We start from the raw sequence: 14,149 nt of genomic DNA on the forward strand, positions 1-14,149 counted from the left end.
TTCAGGACATTTGGAGTCGATCTAGCGATGTCTGTGTGTTTGTCTGTCTGATTGGCTGATGCGTACGATAATTCTTGAATGGCCAATTTTGGTATATAGGAATATTGTTATCAAACTTAGATCGAGTTCGGAGATGGAAAATATCGGTCCACTTCTTTTGGTCGAAATTTTCAAAAAAAAAAAAAAAAAAAAAATGTATATATATTTTACTGTACAGAAAGAGAAAGAATAATCTAATTTTACTTCAAATTTGCAAATCTTAGTATTTGCATCAATGCTAGGTCAGAACCTCCCCACAAAGCGTCAAAATTTTGAATAATTAGAACTCTTACAAAATGTGATGTAAGAGTCGGATTGTCTTCAAATTACGCACATTATAATATTTTCATTAACTCAAAGCCTGGTGTGAAGATGGAATATATCGGCCCACTCCTTCTGGTATCTCCCCCACAAAGGTCAAAATTTTGAAGCTCATAAAACGCGAAATTAATATTCGATTCCATTCAGACTTGGCACATCTCAATATTTCCATCAACACAAGATCTGTTATAAAGATGGTAGAGAACGGATCATTCCTTCTGGTACCTCCCCCACAAAGGGTAAAAATTTTGAATATTTATGAAACTCATAAATCGCGAACTTAACATCCGATTCCATTCAGACTTGGCACATCTTAATATTTCTATCAACACAAGATCTGTTATAAAGGTGGTAGAGATCAGACCATTTTCTCTGGTACCTCCCCCACATAGGGTTCAAGATTTTGAAAAACAAAAGGCTCTAAAAATTATCACATATCTCATATACCCACTCCATAGAGGGTCAAAAATTTGAATAATCATAACAGAAATCAAAATATATATATATTTAATTTAAACTTGTTTTACTGCTAACCTAGCACCATACCAAAGGCGTGGTGGGTCTATGTTCCTTAATAAGTAAATATACGCATCTGAATCGGTTATAATATAATTTATAGTTTATTTGTAGACCAAATTCCGTCACAAATTCCAAATTTCATTAGCGATACATAACGAGTTTGGTGCATCAAATACATGAAATCAGCAGAAAATGTATATAGGAGCTATATCTAAATCTGAACCGATTTCAACATAATATGACAAATTCATTTTTGTACCAAATTCCGGTATTCATTTCGAATTTTATTTGAATCGGACATATATAGCGTGTTTGGCGCATGAAATCGGACGAAAACATATATGGGAGGTATATCCAAATCTGAGCCGATTTCAATATAATTTGGCAAGTTTATTATTGTTCGGAGGGTCGTTAAACAATCCAAATTTGAAGACTGTATCTAGAACCGACAAAATCTAAATTTTTTGGAGGTACCTCCGATTCTGATGTTACATCTCCAGTTCCAAGTGGGATTGCAAAAATTGTATATAGCCTATAATACTTTCAGGCGATGCTGCAGTATATTTAAAACTTTTCAGGGATATCTGTTTAGCAGTTTTTGAGTCTATAATTAACAAACAATCAAACGTACAAACATTTTCCTCTTGTATAGATATGTATATATGTTTAAAACGCCATCTATACTACAATTTTATATTGCATTATAAACACTGCGTGCTTTGGCCGGTAAATAGTAACATAATATAAAAAAATAAGTCCCAACTAAATGAGAAATGTAAATAATACACTTAAAATGTATTTAAAAAAAATACTTCTCTATGTAAATTTATTTTCAAATTTTCAATATTGATATACAAAAGGTATAGAAATTGTTTGCTTAGAAACTAAATTATAAAATAATAAAAAATATACAAAACTAATAATATTCTATCTAATACGTTAAGACATGATGATGCTGTCGCTGTTGTCCATTGGTGTTGATCCTGGAATATGATTGAGATTTCTTGGCATTACCGTCATTTACATCGAATTGATTAAATAATTCATCAAAATCATTGAATAGCTGCAAGAAGAATTAAAAAAGTATTGGTAAATTAATTATTTATTCTTTTACATCTGACATTTAGGACGCCATCTATATTTAAATGTTGTTAGTGGTAAATTTTGGGCAGTGCATAATTTTAGGCGCAAACGGTTACGAAACATCAAAAGGCAAATTTTAAAGTATGAAGAGTGGCACATATCCGTTTGACGGAGAAAGGTGTAAGAGGAATGTAAAGGGGGAAATTAGTTCGTATTAACAGTTAGTGGTGCTTTAAGGAGCTTCCAACCATTTGTAAACTTAGATATATCACTATGCTATATAAAGTATATTATATATTCTATATATATATATAAAATGAAATACGAAACAGCTGAAGTTAGAATCTTGAGAATTTTGCACGAGCGTTAGTCTTGGTGCGTAGGCGTGTGATATTGATATTCACACAAAAACGATACGGAAAGTACTAAAATGTACTAAAAAATTAATACTTTGTATTGGACTGAGCTAGAAGCTGAAACTTGGAATGATAGATGACTGATGATAGGTTTTTGGAAATTCGAACATTAAGGTTACGAAAAGTTCTAAAATGGTACTAAACTTCTAAAATGATACCATTTGGTATTATGAAACTTGATATGATAATCAAGGTTGGAAAGTGTGTTTGATACATGAAGGTGGTTTTTAGAAATGTGTACTAAGTGTACTAAATGGTACTAAATTTGGGATTTTGAAAAAAAATGTTGGGATCCCCGTTTGATAAAGAGTGGTGTTTTTAAATGTGTACTACAAGTGCACGAAAAGTACTAAATAGTTCTTTATTTGGTATAATTTGATATTGGGTGAAAAGATAGTTCTTGAAATCCTATATTTGGTATTAGATTCGCTGTTTATGGGTAGCCTGAACATATGGAGGTGGTTTCGAAAATGTGTACTATAATTGTTCGAAAAGTACTATGTGGTACTAAATTTGGTACTGGGTGAAGGGATAGAGGTAAAATTCTGAAAATTGATATTTAGATTAATGATGATATCTGTGTTTGAGATTTGGAAATGCGTACTATATTCGTACGAAAAGTACTAAACGGTACTAAATTTAGTATTGAGTTAAGGGACAGAGGTGGAATCCTCAAATTTGCTATTGAGGTCTCTGTTGGTATGTGGAATTGGGATATGGAGGCTGTTTTCGAAATGTGTACTATAATTGTACGAAAAGTACTAAATTTGTTATTGTGTGAAGGGATAGAGCTGGAATCCTGAAATTTGATATGGATGTTACTGTCAGTGTCTGTGATTGAGAAAAAGAGCTAGTTTTGCATATACGTGCTATAATTGTACTATGAGATACAAAATTTGGTAATAAGGGAAATTTCAGAGTTGTTAAGGTCTCTGTTCTTAAGTTCTTTCATTTGGAAGTCTAAAACTATTTTAACGTCTACATGTGAAAATCTAGAAACCAACAGTGACCTCAAAATTAAATTCCAAATTCCAGCTATACTCCTTCACCAAATACTAAATTTAGTACCATTTAGACAAATTTAGTTCCTAGACACCAACAGTGATCTAGTTGGGAAAGATGTTAATAAAAACTAACATTATGGTTAATAGCAGGAGAGTTAAAACGTGTTGACAGATAGAACATGAAGCCTTTTCAGTTTAGGTTTATAAAGTACCAGTTTTATAGCTAATAAGAGTCAGATGAGGTAAATTTATAACAAAACGAGACAACAACAAGTAAAAAAGCAGTAAGTTCGAGCGGGCCGAACTTTGAATACCCTCCACCATTTGGAACGAATTAGAAAATTTTCAAAAAAATAAAATCCAATAAAAATTCTTTTAAAATCTTTAAAATATCTAATATACGAAGGTGCCGATATATGGGGGGATATACGATATTGTGGACCTATAAAGACAAATCTATGTCTGCGTGTAAAGTACTCACAAGGAACTCCGTGTGTGGATTTTCAGACAATACGATTGGAAAATGTGGCTAAAATCATCAAAATACCGAATACCGCGGGGGTACCGTTATATGGGAGCTATACGTTATCGTTAACCTATATAGAGAATTCTCTGTCGGTGGGTAAAGTGCTCACAAAGAACCCCTTGTGTACAAAGAACCCCTTGTGACCATACCGTTGAAAAATATGGCTAAAAACATCAAAATACCGAATATCGGGGGTACCGTTATATGAGGACTATACAATTTCGTGGATCTATATGGATTATTCTCTGCCGAGGTATAAAGTACCCACAAGGAACTCCTTGTGTGGATTTTCAGACAATTCCGATGAAAAATGTGGGTCAAATCATAAAATACCGAATATCGGGAGGTACCGTTATATGGGGGATATTCGATATCGTGGACCTGTATAGACAATTCTCTCTCAGGGGGTGAAGTACTCACAAGGAACTACTTGTGTTGATTTTAAGACAATTCCATTGAAAAGCGTGGCTAACATCATCAAAATACCGAATATCGGAGGTTACAGTTATATGGGGGATATACGATATCGTGGACCTATATAGACACTTCATTTTGAGGAGGTAAAATGCCCACAAGGGACTCCTTTTGTGGATTTTCAGACAATTCCGTTGAAAAATGTGGGTAAAATCATCAAAATACCAAATATCGGGGGTACCGTTATATAGGGGCTATACGATATTGTGGACCTATATAGATAATTCTCTGCCGAGGTATAAAGTACCCACAAGAAACTCCTTGTGTGGATTTTCAGACAATTCCGTTGAAAAATGTGGGTAAAATCATCAAAATACCGAATATTGGGGGGGTACTGTTATATGGGGGCTATACGATATTGTGGACCTATATAGATAATTCTCTGCCGAGGTATAAAGTACCCACAAGAAACTCCTTGTGTGGATTTTCAGACAATTCCGTTGAAAAATGTGGGAAAATCATCAAAATACCGAATATCGGGGGGTACTGTTATATGGGGGCTATACGATATTGTGGACCTATATAGATAATTCTCTGCCGAGGTATAAAGTACCCACAAGGAACTCCTTGTGTGGATTTTCAGACAATTCCGTTGAAAAATGTGCGTAAAATCATCAAAATACCGAATATCGGGGGGTACCGTTATATGGGGGCTATACGATATTGTGGACCTATATAGATAATTCTCTGCCGAGGTATAAAGTACCCACAAGGAACTCCTTGTGTGGATTTTCAGACAATTCCGTTCAAAAATGTGGGTAAAATCTTCAAAATACCGAATATCGGGGGGTACCGTTACATGGGGGCTATACGATATCGTGGACCTATATGAACAATTCTCTGCCGAGGTATAAAGTACCCAAAAAGAACTCCTTGTGTGGATTTTCAGACAATTCCGTTGAAAAATGTGGGTAAAATCATCAAAATACTGAATATCGGGGGGTACCGTTATATGGGGGCTATACGATATCGTGGACCGATATAGCCCATCTTCGAACTTGACCTCCCTGCAGACAAAAGAGAGATCTGTGCATAATTTTAGCTTCCTATCTTAATTCGTTTAGACTGTAGCGTGATTACAACAGACGGACAGACGGACGGACAGGGCTAAATCGTCTTAGAATTTTACGCTGATCAAGTATATATACTTTGTTGGGTCTAAAATGATTATTTCGATGAGTTACAAACGGAATGACGAACTTAATATACCCTCCATACCTTTTTTGGTGGAGGGTATAACAAATGTAGAACCCTCAGCCGACAGAATAATTTTGGAAGAATTTTTTCATATATCTATGTTTAATTACATTCAAGTTCGTACGCTGTCTAGCTTACATGACTCTGACTGGTCAACGTATAATCGGGTAAATAATTTTTAGGTCCTCCACCGCTGACACCCTGTTGTTGTACCAGCGATACCTTTGCTCCAGCCAACGGCGTTAATGGTGAATTCAAAATGTTCACATTTTGATAGGATTTGGCCTTAGCCAGGGGCTTGTTGCCACCGAACGGTGAGACATTTTGAAATTGGGCTGCAAACGAAAATTTCAATACAAACTATTCGTAATTTTCTCAAAACAACAAAACCTGAAAACACTCACATTTATCCTTGGGTTGGAATTTCACTTGATTCAGTAGTGGATTGTGAATGCGAAACGGACTGTAGACGGGCAGAGTTACACCGTCGTGTGACAATGTCGTCTTTTGTCCATGTATTTGTGGATACAAATAGGTGGTCTCAATCGATGGTAATTCTTGATAATGATAACGTCCCTCCTGCGGTATATACCGGCCGTCCGAGCTCAAGGCAATGCGAAATACATTGCGCGAGGGACGATTGAAGAAGGGATAGACCTGGAAAGGGAAATTTAAATGTTATATTCATATTGATATAAACTTGTTAATTTTGTTTACTTGAGGATTACGCTGTTCTGGTAGAATGCCATCCGGTACTGCAATGCCATCCTTTTGTAACTGATTCAGAAATAACCGATCTGTCTCGAACGCTGTATCGGGTATCCTGCCACCGGCATGTGGTAAAACCTGCTCACGATAGATTTGTCGTTTCTGTAAGAAATGTAATACAACAAAGGGAGAAATGTAATGCCAAATTAAAAAGTTTATAATTTTTTAGATCTTTGGCTTTAAGAAATTCAGTCAAAAAACGGAATGTACATTTATATCATATATACCAAAACGAGGGCCTCTAAAGTCCTACAAGTTTATGTAGGGAAGTTCATAAAATATACATGATGATAAGTGAGGCAGCCTTCTCTTTAGTTGAGAGAGTAATTTTGACACTTGAAGTACTGAGAGTTTGAAGTTACTGACAATAATTTAAATATTTTAATCAATATTTGGACAATAAGCAACTTTATTATATCACCAAAGAATTATTTTTTTCAAATAAAAATTATAATTTTGATTAGATTTACTCAAAATTTTACAAAAGAATTATTGTCTTGCTAGATTTCATACCATGTTCTCATTAGCAATTAACACTTTATCGGTCGGAAATGGACATTCTGCTAATGCAGAATTACATGAGTCGGTTTGTAAAACAATTTTTATAATTATATAATTTTATAATAATAATAATATAATACTTCTATATCTATAAAAAGAGGAAAATGTTTGTATGTTTGTTTGTTTGTAATTTATGGACTCGAAAACCGCTCCACAGACTTTCCTGAAAATTTCCAAGTGTACTAAAACATCGCCTGAAAGTAACATAGGCTATATAAATTTTTGAAATTCCACTTGGAACTGGAGATATAGCATCAGAATCGGAGGTACCTCCGAAAAATTTAGATTTTATATGCACATATCTATTGATCGATTACATATAAAGTTTCAAAATTTGGAATGCGTAACGGAATTTGGAACAAAAATAAATTTTCCTAAATAGTCCAGACACAATAGTCCAAGGGATTGGTATCCGGAGATTTTGGTGGCCATTGTGTGCTGGAAATAAAGCGAGGAACTTCACTTTGTAACCATTCTTGGATGGCGCGTCCTGAGTGCGATGCTGCTGAGTCCTGTTGGAATGTCCAAGATCTGCGGCCAAAATGTTTGCGTGCCCAAGACTTTAATACACCCTCCAGAATATTTTCGCGATAATATTCGGCATTTATTCTGATGCAACGGTCGATTACGATACGAGCGGAGAGCGACCATCGGCTGTTATGGCGGCCCACACCATCACCATGGCCGGCGCTTGAGTTCTGGTGGCCAACCGAAGATGCACATTTTCAGCTGACCTCTTTGGCAAGTAAACACGATCATTTTGTTTGTTTACAAACTGCTGGACAACGAATGTTTTCTCATCGGAGACGGAGAAAACCAAATTCGGCAGTTCACCACTTTCAGCCAAGCGAAGAAACTCTTTAGCTCTTTTGAGTATATTTTCTTTCTGCTGCGGTGTAAGTTCTTGCACTTTTTGGAATTTCAATGGCTTTACCCCGAGCTCATTTTTCAATATTTGCCGAATGGAATATTGCGATATGTTCAGCTCACGAGCCATTTTTCGGCCTCTGCGACACGGGTTTCAATCAAGTCGCTTCTTTACTGTTTTTTTTGCTGTTTTCTTTCGTCCACTTCCTTGACGTCGGGCTACGCTACCAGTATCAGTATCACGGTAACGAGCGATGGTACGTGAAACAGAAGATTTATTCACATTTAAATGCTGGAGTGCTCTAGCGATAGCCACTTCTGGTTTTTCAGCCATATATAAAGAAATCCCATTCTAGGTCCATGTTTTCGTATAGCCCCCATATGACGGTACTTCCCGATATTCGCTACATTTTTCACGGAATTGTCTAAAAATTGGTATATATAGGTCATAATAGGTTCCAGGTCCGGTGACGGAACATTGTATGTCTAGGTCCATGTTTACGCGTAGCCCCCATATAAAAGTACCTCCAATAATCGGTATTTTGATGATTTTTGCCACATTTTTCCACGGACTTGTCTAAAGATTGGTTTGTCCATATAGGAAATCTTTTTAGTATTCAATTACTGAATTCAGATACTTTTATATATTTTTTTTTTACCCAATGGTGAAGGGTATTAAAAGTTTGGCCCGGCCGAATTTAATGTTTTATTCTATCTGAATTTCTTCACCTTTGCCTTGGAAATCAACATCCGTTCATTTGCCAATTCTTCTAGTTTTTTTTTTCTTTTTTTTTTGTGAAACCCATACTTTACGACACTTGTCAAGAATGTTTTTGATGTGGTTCTAAGACCACACATCTTTGGTGTCTTTTTCTACCATTAACCAAACAAATGTCTTGCAAAATAAAATATATTGAATAAAAAAGCCACAATTGGTTCAAAACTTAAAGTACATACATTGATACATATTGCATTACATGACAACGAAATACTCGAGGTAAATTGTTGTTTGTAATAACAAATATTTCAAAAATTTGGTGTATTGTATTGGTGAAAATGTGAATATTGTTTATTGGATTTATTAAGACCAGTGGATATAAGTAAAATCCATTTTGAGGAAGCATCCATTGAAGTCGGACTTCTACGATCAAATCGAAGTGCTATTTTCCACTTTTGAGGAATTCCCAACACAAAAATTACAAATACAAACATTAGAGCAAATCCCTGGAATGCTAAGTGAAAAAGTTTTGGCAAAACAGCATTCCTATTCGACTATCGCAACAAATTTCGTTTAATGTTATGGGAAATATTTTTCAAGGTACAATATTTAAGCTCTGATTAATTTCATGTATAATTCACAAATTAATTCGTATTTTGAAACATTTCAATTGTAATTCACTATTTTTTTTTAAATTCGAATTATTTTGTTGTTGCAAAATGGTCAGGCTTTACCCCTTTATTGTTGTTTTTATAAAAACAACGTTTGCTTATTAGTGGAGAACGATGGCAATGTTTACCAGGGGGTAAGGCAGGGAATACCTAGGTTTCGGAAAGAGCCACCAATCCTCATCAGTTCCCTTGTTTTTGTCTGGGATATTCTCCCCAGAAGTTATTTTAAGATTTAGAAGACTTTCCAAAAGAATTTTAGTTTTATTTAATTCTTTGGGGAGAATATCCCAGGCAAACAACAAGGGAACTGATGAGGATTGGCGGCTATTTCCGAAACCTAGGTATTCCCTGCCTTACCCCCTGGTAAACATTACCATCGTTCTCCACTAATAAACAAACGTTGTTGTTATAAAAACAACAATAAAGGGATAAAGCCTGACCATTTTGCAACAACAAAATACTACGGTATCCCGAAAAAACCCGACACTGTTCTATTCGAATTATTTTATTTCTAATTTGAAAATAATTTAATATGACTTAAGTTCGGCCCTGCTGAACTTTTAATTCATTTCTACATAAGGCAAATAACGCCTTTAATAGTAAAACCATCCGAATTCAATATTCGAACAAGTTCAACTATGTAAAACTAGAATATAGGAAAACGTGGACGTGGGTTTGGAAATGCGTTCAGCAAGGGTACGAAAGGTACTTATTTTGGTATTGCGTGAACGGATACAGAAATTTGGTATTAGGGCCTCTGTTCATGGTTTGCCTGGGCATGTGGAGGTTGTTTCGGAAATGTACGAAAAGAGATGTAATGTATAGAGATGGAATTTTGAAATATGATGCAGATGTAACTGTTGGTGTATGTGGTTAAGATATGTAGGTGGTTTTGGAAATGTGTCCTATATTTGTACAAAAAGTACCAAATTGTACTAAATTTGGTATTGGGTGAAGGGATAGGACTGGAATCCCGTAATTTGATATTAGATAGTGTAGTCTAGTGTAGAGATGTAATTTATGTTTTGCAAATACGTACTGTAATTGATGGAAAAGTACTAAATAGTACTACATTTGGTGTTAGGTGGAGGGATGGAGCTGAGCGAGCTATAGTGGACCGATGTGTGTTGGTATAAATATTGAAATATGTGAAATTTGATGAGAATAGGATGCTTATTTCGCATTTATGACAGAAATACTTATTCAAAATTTTGATCTGTCGTGGGGGAGGTACAGACCATTTTTACACCAGATTTTGTGTTTAAAAATTTTGGGATGAACTTTTAAGAGAATCGGACTCTTATTTCACATTTTAAAAGAGTTATAATAATATTACAAATTTTGACCCTTTGTGGGGGAGGTACTTGATGGAATCAGTTGATATTGTCCATTTTCGCACCAGATGTATCACTGATAAAAATATGGGAATTCGCCAGGTTCGAACAAAATCGGTTGAGCCTTTCTTTTTTTATGAGGCAAATTATTTTCTTTGAAAATTTTGACCTAACTCTAACTTCGATATACCAAGTTTGGACCAAATCGGATACTCCCTTCGAGAGTTTTCGTGCGCACCAGACAGACAGGCGTCGACTCCAAATGTCCTGAAACGGATTTGGTCCATAAAGACTTAGGTGCATTTTGAGTGCTAAGAACGCCTAACATGAACTGTTGAAACGAATCTAAGATTTGAAGGACGAAGAAGCGGGCATTTGCTAGTAAATATATAATTCCCTTTACATAGTGTGGTGTTTTTATATTTCGTGATATGGACCATACCTTGGTCCATATCACCATCTAAATATTATCCGATAACAGTGCAAAATTATAGATTTCGGTGCTTCAATTCCACGTAAAATTCTGCTATAATGACATAATTAAGAAAAAATCTGTTTTGTCACCATTTCCTCCCCTAAGAATTTTGCGATGCGAAACAGACATGCAAATTGGATGGGCACATAGTTAGATCATGGTGGGTCTAGGTTGGCTCAATATTTCGAGGTGTTACAAACTTTTTGGCCCAATCACAACATAGTTTTGAAGCACTCAAAGAGTACCAGGAAAATGGGTTATTTGCTAGTTAAACAGCTGATTTTATCTCACGCCTCCATTTTAAGCGGAAGATTTCGACAATGCCATTTTATTTCTATATTCGGTCGATGTACAAAAATATGATGACATTACTGCAGCCCTCGGGTCATATTATACTTTCCATGCAAAAAACTGTAGAAAAAAACTTGCTGCCCAATGAAAAGACTTAAGAAACGAGCGCATTCACCTTTAAAACGAAAGACTTAAGACACGAACATTATAACATCTAAACTTCCATGGTAAACTTTTAATTATTCTATTTAACGTGAAACTATCGCATGTCGCCTTTAATTTTAACCAGTAAAGAAAGTCCTAAAGTCGGGCGGGACCGACTTTATGATACCCTACACCACTTTGCTAATTTAGTAGAGTTCCACATAACAATTTAAAGTTTTTATTTATAGTTCAAAGGACTAAATATGCCGAAGAATTTGTATCTTTTAAATTCGGACTTGTATTGCCCATTTGGTGCAAAAGTAATTTGAAATCAGATAAAGATATATGTGGGAGCTATATCCAAATCTGAACCGATCTCGATAAAATTTGGCAAAGATATTTCTGAGCTGTATTTGATATATTGTTCCCTGAATATCGTTGTTACGGAGTGCATATTACGGCTGTGGGTAACAAATACAACAGATCGGATGAACAAAATATATTGGAGCTATACCTATATCTGAACCGATTTTGATCAAATTTGGCATACTTATTTTCAGTCCTAATCTGCTTGTATGTGCAAAATTCCATACTATTCGGGCTGATATTACACGTTTGGTGGTGGCAAATCTGACGAAGATATATATGGGAGCTATATCTAAATTTTTACCGATTATCTCCAATTTCAATAGGGTTCGTCCTTGGGCCAAACAAATGTTGTTTGGAAAATTTCATCCAAATCGGATAATAAATGCGACCTGCATTTTGTTCACAAATATACATGGACGGAAGGACGGACGGACAGACGGACAGACGGACTGACATGCATAAATCAACTCAGAAAGTGATTCTATGGAGATCCTCAAAAGTAACTATGGGTCTATCCCGCTTCCTTCTCCGTGTTACAAACAAATGCACGAAGACATAATACCCTTACCACTATGTGGTGTAGGGTATAATAAAATCCACCAATTTTTAAACAAAAACAAATATAAACATTTACTGTGAGGTGTCAAAACAAAACAAAAAGATAAATACCTAAATTTGTAAAACAATTTCCAAATTAATTAACAAATAAAAATTCACTTACTTTGGGATTGTGTTCCACAGCGGCGCCATGTGTCGATGTTGCTGCTGCTGCCAATAAAGTGATGATCGCCAACAATTTAAAAAGATAAGACAACATTTTCGAAATAGTTTCTTGTTGTGGATGCGGCGGTATTCGCTTAACGAATAAATGATTGAAATAAAATACAAAATTATTAATTTATTTATGTTTTGTGTTGTTTTTGTTTGTGTTTTCAATTGCACTTTAATTTTTGATTTGACATTTGTTCAATGTGAAAAAGATTGAAACCGAATTCACTACTAATTAACAATGGCAATAATTCCAATTCCAATAACAATGACAAGGTGTTGGAGATGCTAAAAACGCAGATAGAAAAATGATAAAATACTGCTGCTGCTGGAGGTGATCTTCTTGTAATTGTCCATGTGTGTGTGCGCGTGTATGTCTTTCGATAAATATTGCTGGATCACTTGGTAGTTAGTTCGAAGGTGGCAGGTGCTATTGAGTCCCACTTTTTATTTCATTACAAGATCAATAATAATCCACTTAATATGTCTCTGTGTGTGTTTATATTTTTGTTAATTCCCGACAATTAGCGTATAATCATGGCGTTTTAGTAATCCTCGGCTTAGTTTGGGTATGACCAATTCATGCAAATATCTTGAGCGAGTGAATAGATGGATGGAAATCACCTTTGTTTACAATAAATCTCTTATGCTTTTCTTTATATTTTTTTCCTTATTTGTTTTTTTTTTCTTTTTATACCCTCCACCATTTTATGAAGGCTATATTAGCTTTGTTATTCCGTTTGTAACTCCTCGAAATATTCATGACAGACACTACAAAATAATCAGGGATAGAAGAAAACGCATGTGTAAGTTCCAAGTAAGCAGTTTCAGTTCGTAAATGGGTCATCTCGGTCTACGTTTTCGTATAGCCCCTATACAGGGGGAGATAAAAAAACGGCAACAAAGTCAAACGAGATAATTTTTATACCCTCCACCATAGTATGGAGGGTATATTAAGGTTGTCATTCCGTTTGTAACACCTCGAAATATACCATTTAGACCCCACAAAGTATATATATTCTTGATCAGCATAAAATTCTATGTCGATTTATCAATGTCCGTCAGACTGTCCGTCTGTGGAAATCACTCTAGCTTCCGAACGAAATGAAGTAGGCTGTTAAAATTCAAATCAAATGTGTATTATGTCTGCAGAATTTTTGGTATTGAAAATGGGCCATATAGGCCCACGTCTTCGTATAGCCCTCATATAACGGTACCTCCCGATATTGGGTATTTTGATGATTTTAGCGACATTATTTACCGGAATTGTTTCAAATTTCGCATTTGAAGTTCGTAATGGATACTACAGCCTATGACAGAAAATTGTCTGTACAGGTCCACGTTTTATAATCCCCATGGTACCTCCCTATATTCGGTATTTTTATGATTTTAGCTACATTATAAACAGATTTTTTTCAGTTTCGCATTTAAATATTGTAATAACTTGTGACAAAACTCGTCTATGAAAATTGCCAAATTTGTACCAAACGGTGGAGGGTATTCAAAGTTCGGCACGGCCGGACTTACAGCTTTTTTCTTCTTTCATTTTGTTTTTAAATTTTATGGAATGGAAGCAAAAAATGTCGGAAATAGCTTTGGACTTA

General features: G+C 35.3%; 1 protein-coding gene across 2 annotated transcripts; it reads right to left on the reverse strand.

Moving 5' to 3' along the window:
* Nucleotides 1-1,677: 1,677 nt before the first annotated feature.
* LOC131800737 (uncharacterized) lies at nucleotides 1,678-13,189 on the reverse strand. 2 transcript variants are annotated; one of them, XM_059118424.1, is made up of 5 exons: nucleotides 12,499-13,185; nucleotides 6,297-6,449; nucleotides 5,984-6,236; nucleotides 5,718-5,914; nucleotides 1,678-1,942 (listed from the first exon to the last, which is right to left on the reverse strand). In XM_059118424.1, the coding sequence occupies exons 1-5, from the start codon at nucleotides 12,592-12,594 to the stop codon at nucleotides 1,811-1,813; spliced, it is 831 nt and encodes a 276-aa protein (XP_058974407.1). In that variant the 5' UTR covers nucleotides 12,595-13,185; the 3' UTR covers nucleotides 1,678-1,810. The 2 variants fall into 2 exon arrangements, with proteins under 2 accessions (XP_058974407.1, XP_058974408.1); XM_059118425.1 differs by having other exon boundaries at nucleotides 1,813-1,942; nucleotides 5,690-5,914; nucleotides 12,499-13,189.
* Nucleotides 13,190-14,149: the final 960 nt, after the last annotated feature.

This window comes from Musca domestica, unplaced genomic scaffold, assembly GCF_030504385.1.
Source record: "Musca domestica strain aabys unplaced genomic scaffold, Musca_domestica.polishedcontigs.V.1.1 129, whole genome shotgun sequence".
NCBI classification, from domain to species: domain Eukaryota; kingdom Metazoa; phylum Arthropoda; class Insecta; order Diptera; family Muscidae; genus Musca; species Musca domestica.

Excerpts from the sequence above, each read along its gene's own strand:
- LOC131800737 (XM_059118424.1), bottom strand. The coding sequence starts at position 12,594 with ATGTTGTCTTATCTTTTTAAATTGTTGGCGATCATCACTTTATTGGCA. Across the intron at positions 6,450-12,498 it reads CTGTGGAACACAATCCCAAA|AAACGACAAATCTATCGTGA; the intron begins GTAAGTGAATTT and ends CATTTCTTACAG. Across the intron at positions 6,237-6,296 it reads CAGAACAGCGTAATCCTCAA|GTCTATCCCTTCTTCAATCG; the intron begins GTAAACAAAATT and ends TTCCCTTTCCAG.